This window comes from Dermacentor albipictus, chromosome 1 (genome assembly GCF_038994185.2).
Source record: "Dermacentor albipictus isolate Rhodes 1998 colony chromosome 1, USDA_Dalb.pri_finalv2, whole genome shotgun sequence".
NCBI lineage: Eukaryota > Metazoa > Arthropoda > Arachnida > Ixodida > Ixodidae > Dermacentor > Dermacentor albipictus.
The window spans coordinates 400,182,051-400,204,871 of record NC_091821.1 but is presented as its reverse complement, the minus strand read 5'-3'; the positions used below and the strand labels follow the sequence as shown (position 1 = coordinate 400,204,871).

Below are 22,821 nucleotides of genomic sequence, written 5' to 3'. Positions count from 1 at the left end.
CCTATCATTTTTGCTTGAGACTGCTGGAAAGCGCATATGTGGCCCACACTACCCGGCGATCTTGAGTGCAGGTGATAGTGTAGCTGATCCCGGCAGATATCGCAGTAATGCAATTCGGTATACACTCGCGCATCCTGGAAACTTTGGTCCCATGATAGTACCAGCTTCTATACTTTCTCTAGATGAAAAGAGTAAGCTGCTGTTTTGGGTCTGGCTATATTGATACCTGAACCTGTCCATCTGCACATTGGTTCTGAAGAGGTGCTTTTGACTGTGTTCATAGTGAGAGTAGTACATTGGAAACCTAAATTCAATTTGCTCTCAAAAGCAAACATAAATTCCCAGCTCATTTGGTGACAAAGGAGGTGCCAGTGTGTTCAGTACTTAGTTTGATGCTGTTTCCATACACTGTACAAAAACGTAACACACAGTGGCTTAGGACCAACATTAACGAGGCTTCGGGCTATGGCAAGCTGCCTGCCAGGCATGTTCAGAATGTAAGGCGCCAGGGAGTGAATATGTAGGCTTCAGTGGTACAGGGAGTTAACTTGTTCCAAGTTCTGCGCCTTGGCCAATGTAGTCAGTGCAATTATCTTTGTCCAAAATGCACGTAGGGTGGTGTGCATTTGTGCAGGACAGGTTGGTTTCTGAGTATGTACTGCTAAAATACCAAATCAGCAGACCTTTGCTACTGCACTTCTAACCGTGCAGTGAATGCGGCCCTTGCGGCTTGTAATAGGACGAGGATACATTTAGTAGTAAGGCACATCTTTGTTTTACAGCCGAGCAACTGCGGAAGTTCTAGAGGGGCTGGGTTGAATAATTGATAAGGAGTTGCATAAAACACTATGCAGAAAGAGGTGAAGGTAGCAGGCTGCATTTGGTGGCAAAATTTGCATAACGAAAATTGGCTCCTTGGAGCTAAGAAATCGCACTAATCTGGTGTCTCTACTGCTTCAGGCATTGCACTGCTGGTGCAAGATTATTGCATTGTACCCCACCCCCCACCCCCACCCCCCGATTCCCTCCCACGTCTGCTTTTGCACCCTTCAGCTTGCAAGTGCTCGAGATAATCTGTCCTTGCTGTAGACTTCCAATCGTAAGAGCTGCCTCTTGCACAAGCCATGAGGAAATTTAAGTGGCCCATGCACTTAATCTGCATAATTGCAAGCTTAAAGAACAGCCATGTTTGAAAGAGAGCGGCATTGATGTAGCTGTTGTTGCTTAAGAACTTGGCATTTATTTGTCGAGTATGGTGTATCAAATTCCTGATATTGATGTTGTTACTAGTTTTTGAAGCAACACTTGGTCAGTTAAACCCAAGGTGTAATCACCCATTTAGAGGAAGTCAAAAGCCAGTAGCTCTGCGTAGACTATATGCTGAAGAAGTAAGTGGCTGAGTTTACGCTTTTAGTAGGTGCAACTGCAGGCCCCATGCAAGAAGTCTCGTTGCTTTATGTGGTGTGATGGTGCTTGCAGGCTTGCTATAAAATTAGCGTAGTCCCATAGCGACAAAAGGGTACAGAGGTTTTGTTTTGTTCAGTAACTTGCTTTCTGATCATTTGCGCTGCATGTGTGCCATGAATTGCACTTTTTGTTTTATACAAGTTGAGCATGTCTGTGTGTGCGTGTGTGTTTGCGTGTGGCTGCAGCTAACAATACTAACCTAGGTGTGTATAGCATGCGAGGGACATGTAGTGGAAGCTTGTGGACTTCATTGCTTTGCTCATTTTGTTACTCTAGGATTTGCTGGTAGTGTGTCGCGCAGGATATTTGACAAGCCAGCTGGCATGCAAATTTGAATTCTTACAAGCACGGTACATTGATATGCATGCTTTCATATGCATATCATTATTGCTTTCAGTCAAGGTTGTCATCTTGTAACTGCTGCCACATTATGTTCACTTGACTTTTTTTGCATCAGTGGTGAACTTCATAAAGGTAGACAGAAATACATGATTATACAGGGGCAGGCTTTTTGTGGGGCATATATGTGCAGCTTCTGCCTGGGGCTTTATCCCGATTCTAATTTTTGTGGAGATCACCACCGAGCAGGACAGCCTAACTGATGTTGCACTGGAAGCATCAATGCCGGTGACAAGTGCAAACACCTGACAACATTGTCTTCTACTATTCTTTCCATCGTCAGCTGTTTGCACAACCTTTCTTTAGCTGAGAGTTGTACAAGTGGCAATCTTACATTAAGGCCAAGATATGCATTGAATAGAACAGAGGACTAGACAGTTTTAATGACTATTGCTCGCAGGTAAACAATGAAATTAAAAATTAATTTTTGCAGCTGTATTTTCGTTGCCACTGCATAAGCCTATTTTCTTTAACCATCTTCCAGTGTAGCAGTTCGTGCAGAATATTCAAAAGTGCCACTCTAAGACAGCACTCTATTGTCTGATTTTGGAAGGCCGTATAATTTAATTGCTGCCATGTTGGCTGATGTCCAGTATTTCGATGCTTCTCATCGTTAGTGAATTGGCTCACCTAGTTTAGTTATTTTGAACAATCGTGCTGTGCTCCTCGAGGGTAGTCTCTGCAGGGAGTGGAATTAGGAAACTGTCCCCTAAGTAACATGTGTAGCCAAGTTTCTCACCTTTGAGAGGTTTAATGATAAATTATGTAGGATAGATTTTGTGAGTGAGAATAAATTATCACTTGGGTTGCACACTGGTAGCATATCTTCAAGAACAGTTTGAGCAATGAGCATTCTTTTCTGTGGAAAAACATAAAGTTGTGGACATAGTAAGTGGACATTGCAGTTCGCATATTTTGTGTGCCTCTATGAAAGTCACCCTTACGAAAATAGGACACAAAGTTCTTGTTTCAAGCCTTGTTGCATTTTTAGCATTGCAGTGACCAAACTGCACCAGTTTACTGGTACTGAGGTGCATGTAGCGACGGGTGAAAACAACCCCGAGCCGAATTCTGTGTAGCAATGATGTTTTGCTCCGTGTAAGCTTCGGGGGCAAACAGAATTTACCGTTTGGGTCAGTTATATGTAGACGTCTGTGAATGTTGACATAGTGGGCTTTAAGTACCAGCTAACTAAGGGATGTAAAATGAGCCCAGCACAAACCTACTCTCACACTGACTGAATTGAAACCAAATTTGAGATTTAGCCAAAACTGAGACTACACCGGACACAAGGTTTCATTACCCTTGTGTACGAACATTTGTTTGTTTCATTCTGCATCTTTAAATTGCCCATTAATAGTATAATCGTTAGCATATTCATTTTATTTGTCAGAACAGCTCTTTTGTGCATCCATTCAGAAATAATTCTAGCTGAAAAACAATCATTGGCCCCTGTCACTGTGCTGTATCATGTCTTGTCAAGCATTAGGCTCATGTCAATTCGTGTCAAGCAGCTAAGAGTGGGGCACAGTGAGGACAGGTGAAGAGCAATAAAACGCTTCATTTGATTTGTACTTTGTAGCACTAATTGCATTTAGTGATATTAGTTGACGCTGGGCTGGGAAGACTTGCAATGTGAACACCCCACTTGCTTTTACAGTTGATTCCAGCGAGCAAGTTGGATGCCTCAGGGGAGGCAGCTGTGCTCACAGCGGAAGACGATTCCAAGAAACGGCGAGAAATACTGGCACGGAGGCCCTCGTACCGCAAGATCCTAAACGAGCTATCGTCCACCGAGGCACAGGGTGCGGTAGCGTCACTCGCGGCTGATTCTAAAGACGAGGACGACGACCCCGACACCATCACAGTGGCTGGCACTCAGTACCACACTGCAGCTGGACTGCTGAAAGGTAGGCAACCTCCACTGGGCATCCAAATTTGAGCAGAATATTTTGCTTGCATACATGGGCCTTTAGTTTCCCATTAATTGGTCAATACTGTCACCGCCCGCCACTGTGGCTCAATGGCTATTGGCTCAAAGCACCAGGTTGCTTGTTCGATTCCCTGCCCCACTGGCTGCATCACTACGGAGGCAGAATGCAAAAAACGCTTGTACTGCGCTCTTGATGACTTTTGACACTCTGGAGTTCTTTAATGTACACCCAAAGACCTCCACTACAGCAGCCCTTATAACCCTCCGTGCAGCTTATATTTTCAGTGATGTTGGTTGGTCATTTACTCCTCTGGGTTCTGTACATGTAAATATGCATGCATGCATGCTATGTTGAACGGTCTTGTGATGACTAGAGGTCAAGAGTAAAATATGCAAAGCAAGCTTTTTTTTTTTTGTCACTTGGATAAATGCTTCTTTCCTGTTTCATCATGACTGATGTTTCATATCATATTAAAGGAATTTCTCATGATTAACAATTTGTGAACTCATGTTGATGCAATCTTTGAAGTTTTTTTATTGCGATAGCAATAATATGGACGCTCTAGGCGAATTTCTGCCATCAGCGTGAGGTTCTGCATGAAGTCCAAGGGCGATAAAATCGTCGTCACATGCCGCATGCTGTATGTGCAAGTAAAAGCGTGCAAGGGTGAGCGATTGCGGCCAATCTAACACACGCAAGGGAGGGAAGCAGGAAGGAAGCGCCTTCCGTCACGTGCGAGGCTTCTGAAGTGGGGGGGGGGGGGGGGTCATTCTACTTAGGGCCATTGTATCTTGAAAGCCATCTATGACAGGGACACAGTCCACCGCGCTCTGTGTTTCCACGACTTAGTTCACCTTAATGCAAGGTGCAGCACGAAGATCAATTCGCTTGCTGCTGCTGCCGCGCTTCCTCACTCCAGCGTTCTGGCAGCGAGTTTTCGTGGCCATTGAGTGAGATGTGTTCACGTTTGCTTGTGTACGCATGACACCGTGCTTGTTAATTTAGTTAGTACGCCTATGTTTACAAGATTATGTGGCCGATAAAACTACTGTTCTTACTTCATACAGCTGTCCACTAATTTGCTATCGCAATCGATGCTTCGCCTTTCAGGCGAAACTGCGAATTTCTTTTTCTCTTCGATGTGCACTGAAGGCATGCACAGTTTCTCTCAAAATCGTGTCAATAATTCGTTGTTATCACCACAGAAGGTCCACCTTTGCCAAAGTTGTTTTGATGACACTGTCCACAAATGGACAGTGTCATTTCATTTCCTAAACAAAAGATCTTGAAACTCTCATCACTCCAGTCCATTGTTATCTATAATGAGGTTGCCGCATGGTAGCCAAAATTTTCGTAGATTGAGAGGCCCCTGAAGTGTTGAATTTGCACAAAGTAGCAAGACCTGGCCGGAAGCTCCTCCTTTTAATGAAGAGGAATCAAATTGAACTTGCATTTGTTTCTGAACAAGGTTACTTATCTCTTGTCTTTGTATGAATAAATTTGCAGGGTGATGGGTTATCCGAGCACTTACATGCCATGGTGGCTTAGTGGTTGTGGTGTTGCGCTACCAAGCAAAGGGCCGCTAGATCATATCCCAGCCAAGGTGCCCGCATTTCAATGGGAGTGAAATACAAAAACGCCTATGTACCATGCATTGGGTGCACATTACAGAATCCCAGGTGATTGAAATTAGTCCGGAGTCCCCCAGTACGGCATTCCTCATAATCAAGTTGTGGTTTTGGCACGAAATACCTTGGAATTCAATTTTTTATCTGAACACTTGAATGTGGCCTCCTGCATCGTGTAACGAAGTCTTGAGTTTTGGTGGTTGTTCTGCTTGCAGTGGTCCCAGCTTCAGCCATACAGCTGGCGACTGTGACTCAAGAGGGTGGCCTGCAGGGTCTCCAGACACTTACCATGACCAACGCTGGCTCCGGTACAGCTGCTGGCACCATCGTCCAGTATGCCCAAGGACAAGATGGACAGTTCTTTGTGCCAGGTTAGAACTGTTTCCCCACTGTTCTTATACGTAACTCTCCCTCTTTTGTCCTCATCTAAGTTGGCTTTATTTATTATTATTTTGCTAATATAAACGAACTGATCCAGCAACACAGTTTTTTTGCCACCTCTGTGCCACACTCAGTTCATGGGTAGCAATGTGACGAAAGACTAAACAAACATCCTTTGAAACTGTAGTGAACGCATGGAAGAAAGCAAGGTTGATAGCACTGTTAGCTGCAATAAAAAGCTTGTAAGCGACCTAGGCATTGATATTTGCCATCTTGTTCCTTCTACTTGTAAGCGCAGTCTACTTTAATGAAAAGGTGACACTTTAATGGAAACTTGATCCACTTCCCTCATCTTCCTATCTATCTTTCTGTCTGCCGAGTAGCAAGCCATAGTTTGGCACATCTGTATGCTGCTCTTGGCTTGTTCTCACATTGAACTCGTTCTGTCTTAGTAGCACAGCTGCGATAGCAGAGATTAATTAGGGCTGCATGTTGCTTTACAGTGACGGTGTCCGCGGCTGACCTGCAAGCGTACCAGATCCGAACGACGGGCAGTGGTGGCTCGTCACAGGCACTGGCGCAAAGTGTGGTCATGGCACCTGCGGCCAGTCTGCAGACCCAGCAGTCACTCGCCGAGGAAGCGTCGCGCAAGCGGGAGCTGCGCCTACTCAAGAACAGGTATGCCACCAGGAGTGCTGAACTGCATAGTATGTCATTTGGCCATTGCTGTAGAACAGAAAGAACATAACATTAACAATGCTGTTATTGGTGATTCATTAGTTTACTATCATTATAATGGTGACTCCCCGAGGACATTGTGTGCTCGCCATTTTATCACTTGGTTTGCTGAAAGTTATTTGCTTGTAGTAAAGAGTCTGCACTTTTGCAGCTATAAAAGGGTAATGCTGGCATCCACCTGACTGTAGCACAATAGCTACAAAGAGAACCCACACATGTTCCTTGTAAAGAAGCTTTCAAAGATTTACAGTAAACCCTCATTAACTCGTAGCTGTGAAAACCAGAAAATTTTTTTTAGATATATGAAATCGCGAAAATACAAGCCCGCTGGACACGCATAGTCCACGTGAAGCCTTTCCAAAATGCTGCCAGCAATATTCTCGAGCACTTTTGGGTGCATCGAGAACCACACACAGTGATGTTTATGAGTTACGTCGTTACTGGCACTGTGTCAAAACAGTGTGTTTTACTGAAGAATGAAGATAATTGATCCTAATGCAATATTTGAAGCCATTCATCACAGCATAATCAGTTCAAAACATCCAAAAAGCTGACTCTGCTACTTTCTGCATTGTAATGAATTCCGGACAATTTCACTTTAAAAACTGAAACTGAACTGCAGAAGAGTGCAATTGTCACGCCTTTAGTAGATGCCCACGAGTGACGTGGAACTGATGCCTCGCTATTGCACGAGCATGAAGAGAGCATCCTTGTCAAGTTGCAATCTTGCTAAAATGTTGTGAGTTTTTATGGTGCAGCAATATTCTTTGGCAACCTTTTTCGTAGACAGTTTCCCATTCACAAGATTTTGCGTGACTCGGCATTGGACACATCCATGTATGTAGCTAAGAGCGTTCTTGGTGCTGTGTGAAGCTCACTATCTTCACGTAGTGCCAAGAGCACTGCCGGCCGTATACTTTGACTTGTCGAATGCTGAGTCTTGCGAAAGTGAAACTGTAAACAGAAGTGATCGCGCGAGAATAAGGTCCCTAGCTTCTCTTGGGTGCAGGCTGTAGGCTGACTGCAACCTGCTCAAAAGTGCCGATCACTTTGCTCAAGGTCATGCTGTGGCCTTGTTGATGCGTCGCTGACAGCACCGTAATTAAGAGGGAAAAGAAAAAAGCCTTCACCTCCCCGGTAACCGCTGCTGCACGAGGCTACAACACAGTGACAGCTAGCAGCTGAGCAAGTGCGCACAAGTGATGATAGACAGAAAGAAGGGGGAAAGATAAGCTAAAGAGCTGGGTGGGATGGGAGTGCCGCCTGGCACTTCATATGGCTTGGCTAGTGAGCTGTTCACCGGGCCAAAAGAGAGTGCAAGCGAAGCTGCCGATGCTGCCCCTGCGCCTGCTCCCTGGTATTTTTGGAGTTGAGATTTCAAGATATCTGGAGCCTGGGAGCAAAAATTTATTGAGATAAGGGGTGAAAAACACATGGGTTGACACCATGGCCAGTAAAAATTTTCAACTTGTCCAGTATTTTGAGATATCAGAGTTCGAGTTAATTAGGGTTTACTGTATCTTGTTCCGAGGATAAAACTCAGCACCACACTCCTTTTAGGCAATCGCTTTGCCACCCGAGCAATCCAAGAGGCTGGTACTGTGCAGATCAGTGTAGTGGAACCAGGATGTCTACCAACTGGGAAAACCGGGAATTCTCGAGGATTTTTATTAGTCTGGAAATACTCTGGGAAAACTTGGGAAATTTCTGCTTCTGTCAAGGAAAATGAGCCGTAATTTTATTGAAAGGGAACGAAAGTGGCGCTAATGCTCGCTCGAGTAACAGAGATGGATCGTAACAAATCGACTTTGATGCCGTGTTGTCGGCTGGAGGAGTTGGCAGTGTACAGTCGACGCTCGATTTTCGGGACATGCCCAATATTCGGATGGCGTTGCGGCATCACCACATACCCCACAGAGTCGATGTATAAGAACGTCTGAAATTTTGGACGCAAGAACCGTTTGCCGTACGATTTTCCGCACTTTTTGCCATGACCACAGGTCTGAAACAGCATTAATCAAAGCCACCACCACCACGATTTTAATGCCTCGAACCGGTGCTCTCGCATGCAGAACTGCTGGCAGCCATAGCCACCACCACGGCAACGTTAGGCCTAGCTGCTTTGACATTAAAGGGCCACTAAAGGCACATGCTAAGTCGATGTGGACTGTTTAAATATTCTTTCAGAAACCTCGCAATGCTTGCTTGCGAGAATTGATGCGAAAATTGCATTTAAGGGGTCCAAATACCTTTATTGCACTACAACTCACTCCCCACACAACCGGGGGTGTGGTGACATTGCATACGCCATCACCGCGCTTTGCGGCCATCGGGGAGTAAAACTGCGCCCGACAGACAGTGGCGCTGAGACAGAGGGGTGGATTCGCCGTTACAGCTGCTTTTTGGTCAAGAGGTGGAGAGGGTTCGGGCATTCCGCGACATCAGATAAAAGTTGAATTCTCTGCTACTTGCAGTTTGTGCGAGTTTTGCGCAGCCAGCTAAACCAGCGCAGCACTACACGCTAACGGAATAATTGAGATGCAAAAGCACGGGCGATGCAGAGTTGAGCGAAAATGAAACCTTCATACAGCCCATGTCGTCGTCAAGGATAAGTTCAATATTTTTTTTTTTCAAAAAATGAAATGGAACTGGGCAAGTAGCATTTTATTTCAACTTATAATGCAATACAACGATGTCTTCTGCAACGAGTGGTTGAGTACTAGTGACAGAAATTAACTCTGGAGTCCTTTCGCCATTGGCCCAGATCTTGAATTTCCCGGGGGAGTCTCTAATCATGTCCTGCATTTATCTGAATTTCTCTATTATTAAGGCTCTGTACGCGATAATATTGACCCTTTAGAGATTCTCGAATACTAAAGATTCTCGAGCTTGACCTAATATTTGCCTTTAGTGTCCCTTGAAGCTTCTTGCTGTCTGGTATTGTGTTTTTCATTAACTCAATTCGCTGCTGGCAGCAATGGCACCGACTCCGCCTTTGTAATCCTCGTGATTGGCTTTAAAGCTCGGGTTGATGCTGGTTTCTGAAAGTCAACTTTGCCTCAATACAGCAGTGTTACTTGGTGAAGCATATGCAAAGTATTGCGGTGAAGCTTAACAAGCATGTGAAGGGGCAATTGTCACGGGATACAGTATGTATTCCTTTTAATTATACACGCTTGCACACGCCATCTCCTGTCGCAGTACAAGCACCGATATGCCTAATAACTGTACTGGCAGGCCTTCAAAGCTTTTTCAGACGTGCCTCTGGCGATTTGCGCCCTTAAGGCGCAGTACAAGACATGCATTCATTTTTTTCGAACTGCCTGATTTTTCGGACATTTTCACGGCCCATACAGACTCCGAAAAATCGGACTTTGATTCTACAACTGACCAAGAGGGTGCTTCAAATGGTCTGTGGGGCAAACATGCAGTGGAATGAACACGAGAACAGAGAGTACCTATGCATTGAGGAATGAACGGTAAAGGAAGCGTGCTGCCGCCAGTTTGAAGGAGCTTGAACTCAAAAAACAATGTTAGCTGACACTGAGATGGACGTGTGCCTCATCCAAACCAAAATAAACTCTTTTAAACAGTGAAACGCAACACTGAAGTGTTGTGTGTGGGCTGAGAGTATTTCAGTACAGTTGAGGTTGACTTTTCAGCTGCTGAGAGAGAATCTCGCATGTGACAAAGTCCGGGCCTCATACCAATGAGCTTGCTATCACTTGATAGAAGTAGCCAGTATTTGAAAATATTTGCTTCTGTATGCATCTCTTTTAATTTGTATTCGAAAATGTTTGACTCGATTTGCAATGGGCTTTACTATTTTTTTTAAGGTACTTTATTCGCTGTGCATTTTACTAACCTGTCCCTTCTGTTTTCATTTCGAATAAAATAAACACTGCTCCTTACTATTCAGACTGGATTAAGTCTTTTTTTTTAACATGTGGTGTCAGCCCATCTTGACTTAAAAGAAAGTTCAGTGTCACTCACGAATTTTGCAAAGGCACTCGGGGAAAACCTGGAAAACTCTGGGAATTTGGAAATGTCAACTTGGTAGACACCCTGTGATGTAGTGGATCAGTCAGCAACTCGCACACTTTCCTATTACTGTAACTACTCTCGCTCGATTCGGCTGGACAACCCAGTGCTGTATTAAACTCAATTCTGCAACGGGAACAATGTCACGTGGAAAAGTGTCAAGTGAGACGACACGCTGGTATGCACCAATCTGGTGTGGCCCGAACTACCCAAGACACATGTTGTCATTGTTGCAGCTTTGGTAAGCTTACGTTTGCGCTCCTGAAATTCGGCCTTGGTCAGCAGCTTCATCAGGCAGGACATATTGGCAGGAACTTTTGACATACCCACTCGGTTAGAACTGTTGTGGCACGAGACGCTGACGCTCGAGCTAGTGGCCACTGCCACTCCTCCTTCACCCTCTCTCCCTCTCCTATATATATATATATATATATATATATATATATATATATATATATAAAAATAAATAAATAAAAAGGAGAGAAGCAGACAAGAGGGCCAACCCTCTGTGATCGCCGGCTTTACCTTTACTTCCTCTTCTTTCCTCACACCTGCCGCGCGAGTGCCTGCCCTCAAGAGCCACTTCTTCATTACACTCAGCCACGCTGCCGCAAGTGGCTCTGGGAATGAGAAATTGCCGAAGATGGCTCTAGTGAGTGGCATTGGCTGTTTCAGGATGGTTGCCAATGAGAAAGCATGCCAGGAGATCTTGGACATTTAAGAGTGGCCAGCTGCACTGGCGTGCCATGCAAGCAGTAAAACTGTCTGCTCACTCGTCGGGCACATCATCGTAGCATTGCTAATGCACTCTGCGAAATACCACGTGCCGCTGAGTGATCCACATACGATGATGGAACGAAGGGTGATTCCTGGTCACTGTGGCATGGGCGACTGCAAGAGCGCTGTCGTTGCCCACCGGGAGGTCGTTGGTTCCAAACAGGGTACAGCTGCGTCTACACCAAAACCTATGGTCTCTTGCACGTGTGACTCGTAGATTTGGTCTGCACGGGACAATCTTCAATGATGATTGCAGCTATGTTGGTTGCTTCTGCTTCTTTGAGCAAGAGGTCGCTGAGCATGGCGCGAAGTGCTGTGCCTTTGGCTAATGGCTACCCTTAGAACTGGAGATGTGGCACCGGAGGGTCAGGAAGTATCTCGCTTCCGTGGTCCAAGAACCTATAGGAAGTCTGGAATGGTATAACGTCTAGTACAAGAGGAGCCAGTGTCTCACTGTGCCTAATCATTGATGTGTGCGAATGCCACGTCAATGACTGCTGAGAATGTAAAGTGGTCATGGTATCTGGAATTGATGGTATGGTGTCGGATGCTACAGTGGGGCAGGTGGCGAGGCAATCTGCCAAAACCTTCAGAGGTGCAGCTGCAGTGGCGAGATGGTGTAGCTTCTGGAGCATCGCCACGTTTTCATCGCCGCAACTCAGCTGGTGTAGTCTGCCGTGTGAATGTAGTAGCGGTGACCTGCTGCATGTTCAGAGGTTGTGGTGGAGCTGATGGTGTCGGCTTGTGATATGCCACCCAGTGGTGGGTCGGCGCGGGAGTGGTGGTCGCCATGCGCTTCCCACCGTCTGGGGTGAAGCAGACGGCGACACCCGGGGAGCCAGCGTCTATGATGGGGTAGCCTGCAGACCTTTCTGTCGAGGCATTGCTTGGCACACCTGCCACAGGATTGAAACGATAGCTCTCTAGAGCGTTGTGTGCAGAACTGTGCTGGTTGGACTTGCCACGGGCATATAGAAGCTGGCCGAAAGTAGCTATCAGAGCTGCACTCCATTCAGGCCAGGACTGCTGCTTGATGCCTTCGTAGTTCTCCTACGCCTTGGCCGCACCGCAAAGTCGTTTTGCTCCAACCAGTCATCTCTTTTGTTCTGGCCAAGCGTGATAATCGCCCAAGGCATTGATAGGTTGAACCCAAAGAATGGCATCATCTTGAAAGCTGCAAAACTCCGGTATTTCTGTCAAAGCGGGCAGCTGGAAGTCACAGCACCTCATCTCTGCCAGGCAGCATGTCCAGCTGGCTGAAAAACCAGAGCTGGTGTCTATGGACAGCACTGTCATTGTGGTAATCATGGAAGCCGTTTCTACCACCAAGGAAGCATCAGCGGCATGCCTTAGTGGCTTGGAGGTCGAAGTAGTGCTTGATAGGATATATTCGCCATGGGAAGCATGGATGGCATTCCCATGCAGGACAGGTTCAAGACTGAAGGGCCGAAGTGCTGTCTCAATATGAGGTTGAAGTATGGCACTACCGCCGACTGATGCAAAGGCGCTCGTCATAACCCGGCGCTGTTGTGTCAGCTGGGCGATGGCTTGGACAAGGCTACTGGTACAGTACTGCCTTAGAGCCGCCGAGGAGGCTTGGACGATGTCCCCGGATGGTGCAGTGGGTACTTGCAACAGTGGTAGGGTGGCGGGCTGGAGGTTGCACACCACAAAAGTATTTCACTGCTAAGGCGTGCAGCCAATTTTCATCAAATTGTGCTATCATCCTTATGCTATTTTTAAAGAAGTATGATATTAAAGAAAAACTATAACATTTCATAACTATAACAAAACTATAATAGATTGATGCATTTATATAATATGTGCTGATGACCTAGCTGGTACGTGACTTAGACAAATGAACAGCGCTAGAAACAGGGCCAAACAAATGACAGCGCACTGCCTTGTATCTTCTTGTTTGCAGCACAGACTTATTGCCGCCCAGGTAACAGTGGAGATAAGCGTTGTTTTCGAACCAGATCTTGAGTGAGTGGTTTGGCTATAGCAACGTACGGAATAGGGCAGGCACTATTTTGCAAGTCGCCTATCAATCACTTGTGCTTTTGGCATTGTGGGCATACTATATCGTATTCTACATTTAAGCATACAGGAATGACCGCTCTCCCTATGTCCATAATTTTTCACCTACTTCTTTCTTGACACTTTTTATGTGTGTCGTCCCCCCTCCCCCACTCCTCATATCCATCACCCCATTCCCCTCCTTAAAAAATCTTTTCCATCACTCACTGTCGCACTCTTCAACATTCATAGGGTTGTTGAATGGATGAATCTCGAAGGCTGTACTTTTGCTACCTGGAGGTGCCGAAAACTTGGCATGGCTGCCTTGTTTTGCCACTGATTAGAAAGAAAAAGCTTCGGAATTCTTGCATCACACAACTTCGGAATTCTTGCATCACACAACAGATAACATTGCCAACCTTCTGAAAAATCAAGCGTGCAGCTTATATACATGGGTAATGTTTAAATATATCTTTTGGGGGATATTTTTTTACAAGGTTCAGGGTGTAGCGTTTGCATGGGTGCAGCCATTACACAAGTATATATGGTATGTTTCCTAGACAAGCAAGTTAAAAATTTTCTGAATGTTTTTCTTCCGCGCAGCGTGTTTGTCGATTCGGTCAAGTAACATAATTGAGAAGCTCTTCCCTTCTTTCTCTGCATGTGAAATTTTTAGTGCTGATCCCCCTCAGCAGTTATGGTTAACACAGTCCGGAATGAGGTACGGGCGTGTCATTGGTGGGGCCGCAATGTTCTGCCTGCTGCAGGCGCTGGGCAACACCTTCTACTTTTCTCTCTGAAAGCGGCACACTCCTTGCACTCATTTGGTGCAATGAGTGGGGTCCTAAACATAGCTGTCCTTAGACACTGGATTCAGGGGATGGGGCTCTAGAGTTGAATTTTTTTTTTTTGTTGTCTCTGTATTCATGCCTTGAATTTACTTGCAAGCAGCAAGATCAGGCTGCGCATCTCTTATTAACGGAGGCTCTCGTCAGTGGTGTACTTTGTGTGCGCAAATGTTGACGGGCACAAAGCTGGTTGTTCTCCAAAGAACAACGGTCGTCATTCTTTCAACAAAGAAAAATGTGCAGTTGCTTCAGACAGTGTTTTGCATGCTTTTCGTCGTCCCTTCAATAACTCATTTCTCATTCTTTGCTCCCATAATTGCTCTGTACCTGTCATAGGCATCCATGCCTAAGGCGCAGCAATGTGGATGAACTTGTGTGTTCACTTCAAAAATGCCTCGAGACCGGCTGTGAACGAAGCTGAGGCCCCTGAGAATTGTTGAAATCTTACTAAATACAATAGCCCGTTGGCTTGCACCTCTTGAAATGGGTTCTCTGAATTTCCCACTAGCCGGTGTGTCCCCTGCATGGGAGGAGAAATGCATGAGTAAACTGCACTAGTGTTCACTACTGTAAACACTAATTATTGTTAATAGGCCCTCTGTACTATTATTGGTCACCACTCTGTACTTTCTCCAATTGTGTTCCCTCTTCATTGCACCATCCCCCTTTCCGGCCCATGTGCAAATGTGAGCTATCGCCAGTACAGCATGCATCTTCCAACAGCACCAATGTTCAGATATCTGCCATCGCCAGTATGGCATGCAAAATTCTTTCCTCCTTCCAACAGGCGCAAATGTTTTTTTTTTTTTTTCACAATCGGACGCGTAGTAAGCTGCATGTTCCGCCTATTTGTTGTTGGTGCGACGGCGAAGACGGTATGTGCGATTACATGGGAGAGGGGATTGTCCTCTGAAGATCCCCCTCCCCATCAGTTCGGATTGCCACTAGCACTTGACTTACTTTCACATTCACCCTTTCTCTTTCATCAATGTTGCTCTTTCTGAGCCTGCCTCCTGAAAATTTGTTCTCTTGAAGGGGGGGGGGGGGTGTTCGACCCCCCATGGCTATGCCAATGGTGCACCCACACGCCCGTACTGGAGCAATGACTGTTGTGGTGCATGTGCACAGTGTAGAAATGAAAGCGAGACCCTCGCAAAAGCTGCTGAGAAAGCCTATAGTCTCGATGTTATGTGTCGTGCACCTGCACTAGCACAGTGACTGCTGTGGCATGTGTATGAAGCACAATGGTGAAAGCACGCGAGTCTAGCTTGGCTCTCCGATGTTGCTTTCGCATGATCGAGAGTGGGAGCATGCATAGTCTGAATATCTCAAAGGCTACCACTTTTGTAGGTGGCAGGCAGTGACTGGCACAGCGCACTTTGTTGTTGCTGCGTTGTTGGTGGGATGCCCAGGTCCAGGCCACCGCTCAGGCTCTTCAAGATTCGGAACTTTTGTCAGGTTGCTCTTCATACTAAGCGGTGACTGCCGCACACAGGCTTCAGGTATTCTGGTCTAACATGTATGCGTTTGGGTCGGGGCCATGTGACACTTTCAATTAAGCGATAATTAGAATTAAGCAACTTCATTGTAACAAGGGTTTACTCTGTTATTTGCTTGCAGTATTTTGTTTTATATTTATTCCTGCTATATATTATCTGTGACTGGAAAGCTTTCTAGAGAGAGACATCAGTGTGCAAAGAAATGGATGTGTGCTGATGCAGTGCATTCTTGTAGAGATGGCGTGCCTCATATTCAGATTGTGGTTTTAGCACGTAAAACCCCATAATTTTTTTCTTTTTTTGCAGGGATGCTGCGAAGGAGTGCCGACGAAAGAAGAAGGAATACATTAAGTGCCTGGAAAACAGGGTTGCCGTCCTCGAAAACCAAAACAAGGCGCTCATCGACGAACTCAAATCGCTCAAGGAGCTGTATTGTCAAAAGAACGAATGAGCCAATTTCATCGGGACATTGCCGCTTCCAATCTTCAGGCCATCGTGTGTACAGTCATGGGACAGATTGCCATGAAGTGCATGCAGACGCGAAGTGTTGCATGGTGCAGTTGCTCTGTGTACCAGGACCAGTTCATCACAAGGGTCGTTAATTGTTTTGCCCTGACAAATTGGTGCACAGGGCCTGCTGGAGTTACCATTATTCTCTTCTCTTTTGCGAGCATTCAGTTTCCCCTGCAGCTCTGTGGAGTTGCACCCATCTCATTATCACTACGTTGACTGTACATAGTATCATGTATGTGTTCATGTTCTCTTCGAGCAAGGGGTGAAAAGTGCAGATAAAGCATCGCAGCCTATCTTTATTTTCCCATCTGCTGCTGCGGTTTCATCATCAAATGCTGTAGAAAAGTGTTACCTGTGGGTGTTCTCATTATTGTGTGTGCTACATGGTGACAGCATCTGCGATTGTACATATGTGAATTCTTGTCACCTTTCCCATCCCCCATTTTTTCATTACATATATATATTATAGTTAAATGATAGCCTGTGCTGGTGTGGTTCACCCACAGGCCTTTTTTTTTGCTTTTGTTTGTGCTAAGTCAGCACATTCTTAAATATTTTGTTACGTTATGTAAAAATTGCATTTTTAAGAAGTCCGCACATTGTTCGGTTTGTGTGCCCCTAAAATTATTGCTGCGGGACACACATTTGCTTTCTGTTAAAGAGATCTCAGTTGTTGAGCTGTGCCTTGAGCTATTTTGTAACCCAGCAAAAAAATAAAAAGGGTTCAAGACAAGAATACCTTGTTTAGTGTATTTATTGTGTTTGCAAGCAGCTGCATTGCTGCACCAAAGCAATGGTCACAGAACAGGTCTTGAGCTCCTGCTGACATTATTCCGGGTACCCACACAGTCGGAATTTGTATAGTCAGTCGAGCTTGTCGCCATCTTTTGAGGGGAAAAAAACTGCATAACTCATCGCCGCAATGAGCACACGCATGCTAGGTAAATGTGGAACCTAGACAATACCGCGAGGCGGCCAGATGCGGACAAAAGTACTTGAGACACGGGAGCTCTGGCCGAACTGCACCCCCCCCCCCCCCTTTTTTTTCAGCACAGTAAGCGAGTATTGTAAAAGCCAAGTTTTCATTGCTGTACAGTTAATGGTCAAACATTAAGGTAGCGTTAAAAAGAATGATGTGCATTGATTAAAAAAGCCACGCAGGTTTAAAAAGACGGTAAAACGAGCACAAAATCGCTGACGCCCTGTGCTACACACGCAACCGGTCAACGCTTCTTCCTCCGCACTTTGTCCAGTTCATACTTGACCTTGCGCATGTCCTCTCCCAGTTCCGCCTTCTGCACTTCGATGCACTTCTGGGCCTTGTTCTTGGATCGGGCCTTCTCGAGATTGATATAGTCCAGTGTTGTGAGGTCTTCGTGTTTCTTGCCCAAGCGAACGAAGGCGCACTTCGTCGAGCGCGCGTGCTCCTTGAATGGGTCGTCATTCGGCTCCCAGCCGTCTAGCTCCTTGAGGCACACGTAGCAACGAGCAAGGTCTGGCTCGTTCTCCGTTGGACAGTGGTAGAAACCGGCCTCGGCCATCCGTGCCGGCGTGCACATGCAGTCGCCGGTCAGCGGCCAGTGCTCGAAACTAGCCAGGCGAGTTTCGAAGCGGTGCATGTCACTGTCCGTTAGCGCCAGCAGCACCGACTTCAGGGACAGGTCAACGGACGGCTTCGATGTCTTGACCATGATGTCGGGTTGCTCAGAAAGCGTCAGCTTCAAACCGTGTTCCTCTTCGCTCGGCACAGCACCACTTTTCCAAAAGGGCGGGTTTGAAAACACGACTACAAAACGCCCGCGCTCATGCGCGCGCTCTCGAAACGTGGACCAGTGCCATCTTTTCAAAATCCAAGAATGGATAGATAGGTGGATGGATGATTGAGGCTCAACGTGTTCTGTGGCTCAACCCGTTGAATCGGGCGGCGGTGGCGCGCGCCATGTAGCCTTGAATGGTACTATATGCATGCATACCCAGCATACCTATGTATTTGCTCCTTTACTTTTGTGTTGATATAATCCACCAATCAGATAGCCTCCATTTAGTTATTTCTACCGGTTCAAAGTCTAGTTTACTTTCACTGTCTTTAAAACCCAAAGCTTTGTATAGTTCCCCACACGGCGCGCGAAGCCGCCCTGGTAGAACCGTTTAGCTATAGCCTGTTTAGCAATCAGTATTTAAGCCGTTGCGCATTAAAAAACAACAGTTGTAAAGCTATATTTTTAGGTAATATTTTAATAAGATAATTTGCGTAAGTTATTTTAGGTTAGTACAACAACACACACTTTTCTCTAGGTTTAGCGGCAAGGAAGAAAAGTAAGCTGGTGACGTTGCATCAAAAAGTTACCACGTGATTTACTTTCCTTCGCTACCTCCTCCCCTTTTCTAACTTACTTGCTTGTGCTCGCTTGCTCTTTGCTCTCACGTCGGATCCTCGTCCGTCCTTCGTGCATAGCAAGGGTGGTACAACATGCTGAGCGTCGTGGGAAGAGCCTGCTCGAGCGTGCTAAAAGCGGCGAAGCCTGCCGCCTCTTTGGTAAAGGTTAACGGGGTGAACTCGAAGTTGCTTCCGGCGCTGTGTGCAACACGTAAGTGGAACAGTCCTGCCCCTGGCCGAAGCCGACCGCTCTGTGCCCTTGGGTGAAAATGTTGGGTCAATTAGGGTTAACCGTGCCGACTACAACTGGGCTGCCCGCAAAAAATACTGCTGCATTGTTGATAAAATGTAGTCACCAGCAGCAGTAGGATTGCGAGGTTTGTCTGCGCTTCCAGAAACCGCGTTCAAAGATGATCCTCCCTGTTCAAAAGCTCTGGTTGGGACCGCGTGCCGGCGTCCATGCTTCTTCCAGCCGGTCAAACTTTGCAGAGATGACCCCTGGTTACCTGCGTCAGTTCGTCGCGAAAGATTAGCAGATGTTCCCAGTATGTCTAGTTGCTTCTGCTGTTTTACCTACCTATCAAAAAACTACGGACGTGTAGAGGTCACAACGGTTATAAAGTGGGCTATCGCCTGTTCTCCGATGCTGCGTTGCAACTCATTTCCCTTGGAGCCTTCATGTATGAAGTCAAGTTTTACGCTTGCCCAGTTACGAAGCACTGCCTACGTTTTCCTTTCACTTGCTTCGTTAAGTGTGCCCTCATTGTGACCCCAGCTATCCGCCGTCTTTGGCATCCAGCGCCAGTGTTCGGCTGATGCCTGCATACCAGCTTCGTTTCATAGACAGCAAACTGTAGACAGCAGAATCTAGACTTGACAAACTTCGCCTGTGTAGGTTTTTCAAATGATCCTCTACCTTTAGGTAGCCGGATGAGAAGGAAGCTTTAGTTACTCCCTGTCGAAAGCTGGACGACTACGCGGGAGATGTTTCTGGTTCAACAGGCTAATAAAATGACAACTTGCAATTCATTTCCTTTCGACCGTGTCTTCCTTAGCCACTTACTAATATTGCCGGAAAATGCTGCATGTATAAAATGAATGCTTCGTGCATCTTGTATTGAGTACTTATGCATTTAAAAGCAAATCACAACTCTACTTATTGGACGCCTTCTGCCTTATTACAGTAGCGCCCTCCAAGCATTTTTCAGGCACTTTCTTTGTAAAACTTCTAGCGCTTCACTATTGTGCCCGAGTGGGGGATGGTGTTTCAGAACTATTTGCAAGTGTAGGATTGGATAAGATAAAGGAAGTATATTTTTAAAATGAGAGTGAACAAGGTGTTCATTCGCAGTGGAAGTCTTTTCCAAAATATGTGTTAGCTAAATGTCGTAAAATTGAAGGTCATGCAATATGATTAGTCAAATGTAAAGTCTTGGAGAGTAAGTCTGATTATAGTTCGAGGAAAAGTGTACAAGCTCAACAATAGTCGTAAAATCTGCAACTATGTTCATTATGATTGGCATATAGATAGTATTGGGCTTTTATTTTGGGTTGCTAACATTTTGGATTGAGCGTTTGTACATTTCATGGTTGAACATATTAAAAGTGGTTATGAGAAAGAACAAGAATGATTTGGGACAGGTGTACAATCACTAGAATATTGTGTAGCTGAGCTAAATTGTTCAGAAATGCCTATGGATCACACCAGAACATTAACATTACACGTCAGAAAAATTGAAAAAAGCCAAAACTAAGGGCTTGATGCACCCAGCCTTGATTAACTTAAGAACACTTCAGCTGAAAGTAAATACTAGGTGCTTGGTCTGGATTTTTTGGTGTCGCATATCTTAATTCACTTTATTTCCTACATAGTGTAGGGTTTCAAATCCCTGCGTTAAATTGCCCAGACGGCTTAAGTGATATCAGTGTTTGTACAAGTGTGTTCATATCTGCTTTGATAAAATACTATATTGAGTTGTAATTGCAGTTTCGTTTACTTGTCATTGATGTGTGGTTATTGCTGTTGCCTTTTTACATACAGTACAATAGTTAGTATATATATCTATAGTATTGTATATGGTTTCTATAGTGTTGTATAGTAGTATAGCAAATTGTGATTTTTATTAAGGTAGATACTTGCTGGTTTTGATAGCCATGCAATTATTGCATGCTTCTGCATGTCGACCCTGCAAGTTTACCTGCTTAGGAGCAGAGGGCTTTATCTGTCTAAATAGCCTTTAGCTCCTGCTCCTGTAAATGAGCAGGACTAGTAAACTAAAAACTGACTGTTTTAAATTGTTCAGCTTCCACAAGAATGTTAGAATATTGTAATTTCGTTTCTTCCAGATCCCATCAACAGACGACATGCAGCAGCACAAGCGAGTGCTAAGCCAAGCAACGGACACATTGTGGCTGTCATTGGTGCCGTTGTGGACGTGCAGTTCGATGGCAACTTGCCATTCATCTTGAATGCTCTCGAGGTTGAAGGTCGCAGTTCAAGACTTGTCCTTGAGGTGGCGCAGCACTTGGGTGAGGGTGTTTTCTCTCCTGGACTAAATTCTGTTGCAGGTGTGACCAGTGTTAACTGGACACTGGTGTTTTTTTTTCTCTGCAGGTGAAAACATTGTGCGCACCATTGCCATGGACGGTACGGAAGGTCTCGTGCGTGGCCAGAAAGTGAGGGACACACAGTCACCCATCAAGATCCCCGTCGGGCCCGAAACTTTGGGTCGCATCATGAATGTTATTGGCGAGCCCATTGATGAAAGGGGCCCTATTAACTCGGAGAAGTTTCTCTCCATCCACCAGGAGGCACCAGCGTTTGTTGATATGAGTGTCGAGCAAGAGATTCTCGTCACAGGCATCAAGGTAGTGCAACATTCTCTTTCAGGCATACAAAAAATAACACAAATATGTTGCGGCAAAGGCTGAGATGTTGGCTAATTGGTTTTTTTATTTGAATTTAAGTGCAATAGCTGTGCTGTCTTACAATTCCTTTGGTAGTGTTGTCTCACACCAAGGGCAGCATCTATCTAGCATCAGCTAAGGGAAGGAAGGGAATTTGAGATAGAACTGAAACACTGCGGAACAGTCAAGTGGAGCTTGGATGCTTAGCCTGTCATAAAATGAAGGCTGAATGTATCGCCAAGACGTGGAAAGACTAACTCCCACCAGAATTTGTACAGAAAGACTGAAATGTACTGTTCACACTTGCTGGAATTGCTATTTGCCTAAACATGCAAATACTAAGAACCATACGAAAATGCATCTGTAAATATAAACAAATTTTTGCAGACAAGTTGGTACTCCTCTGTATTAGCCTTGTCTTCCTTAAATGCAAAATGTACATGTAATTTAAGTGCATGTTAGAGCAGCCCAGCTGGTGAAATCTGGAATCTCCCACTACAGCAGGGCTCATAATCATATTGTGGTTTTGGCACTTAAAACCCCACAATTTGTGATTTTTCTTTCTAAACGCTATAAGAATTTGACAAACCATGTGTCATGCAAAGGAAGCATGCACCCATGCTTTCATTTCGCATGTAATCCCTCCCCGAGTTTAGGCAAGCATAATGCTAATTGAGGACTATGATTGGCCGTACTTAAAATGAAAACCTTGTTTTGTTTGATCGTCATCTGAGCTTGTCGCATGCTGCCTTCTCCAGGTTGTAGACCTGCTGGCGCCTTACTCCAAGGGAGGCAAGATCGGACTCTTTGGTGGTGCTGGTGTCGGCAAGACTGTACTCATTATGGAGCTGATCAACAATGTGGCCAAGGCGCACGGTGGTTATTCGGTGTTTGCCGGTGTCGGCGAGCGTACCCGTGAAGGCAATGATCTGTACCACGAAATGATTGAAGGTGGTGTCATCAGTCTCACGGACAAGAGCTCTAAGGTATCGTCTTTTGCTTTTCATGAGGCCTCATATTTTCTTTCCAATTTCATAATAGTATACCATTGTAAGCACTCGCCATTCTGTCTGCACTGTGCTAATTACTAAAAGGCAGCCCTGAACAGGTTAGAATATTGTAGAACAAATGGCTGAAGTGTTATATATCAAACCGCATGCGCATTGCGAAGACGTGGGAGCATTTGCCACTTGCGGAAAGTTTTTTCATCCACTTTCATTGCCATTAATTTATTTCTTTAATTCAATTAGTACAAGTAATTTACCCCATTTTTTCCTTGTTTGTGGGCTTCTC

General features: G+C 45.4%; 3 protein-coding genes across 7 annotated transcripts in view; 2 read left to right on the top strand and 1 right to left on the bottom strand.

Annotated features, from left to right (window-relative positions):
• Positions 1 to 16,980, top strand: part of CrebB (Cyclic-AMP response element binding protein B) — a 29,132-nt gene extending 12,152 nt beyond the window's left edge. For all 5 annotated transcript variants that reach the window (XM_065452487.1, XM_065452486.2, XM_065452490.2 and 2 more), the window contains 4 exons: positions 3,527 to 3,776; positions 5,644 to 5,799; positions 6,313 to 6,487; positions 16,038 to 16,980. In XM_065452487.1, the coding sequence (XP_065308559.1) occupies positions 3,527 to 3,776; positions 5,644 to 5,799; positions 6,313 to 6,487; positions 16,038 to 16,182 (726 nt within the window). In that variant the 3' untranslated portion in view covers positions 16,183 to 16,980. The remainder of the gene's footprint in view (positions 1 to 3,526; positions 3,777 to 5,643; positions 5,800 to 6,312; positions 6,488 to 16,037) is intronic.
• On the bottom strand, positions 16,981 to 18,186 carry Det (baculoviral IAP repeat containing deterin). The gene has a single exon (XM_065452491.2). The coding sequence runs from the start codon at positions 17,933 to 17,935 to the stop codon at positions 17,468 to 17,470; it is 468 nt and encodes a 155-aa protein (XP_065308563.1). The 5' UTR covers positions 17,936 to 18,186; the 3' UTR covers positions 16,981 to 17,467.
• A 433-nt stretch (positions 18,187 to 18,619) lies between these two features.
• Positions 18,620 to 22,821, top strand: part of ATPsynbeta (ATP synthase, beta subunit) — a 28,059-nt gene continuing 23,857 nt past the window's right edge. Inside the window, exons 1-4 of the mRNA XM_065452485.2 lie at positions 18,620 to 18,832; positions 20,968 to 21,150; positions 21,236 to 21,489; positions 22,287 to 22,514. Of these exons, the coding sequence (XP_065308557.1) occupies positions 18,715 to 18,832; positions 20,968 to 21,150; positions 21,236 to 21,489; positions 22,287 to 22,514 (783 nt within the window). The 5' untranslated portion in view covers positions 18,620 to 18,714. The remainder of the gene's footprint in view (positions 18,833 to 20,967; positions 21,151 to 21,235; positions 21,490 to 22,286; positions 22,515 to 22,821) is intronic.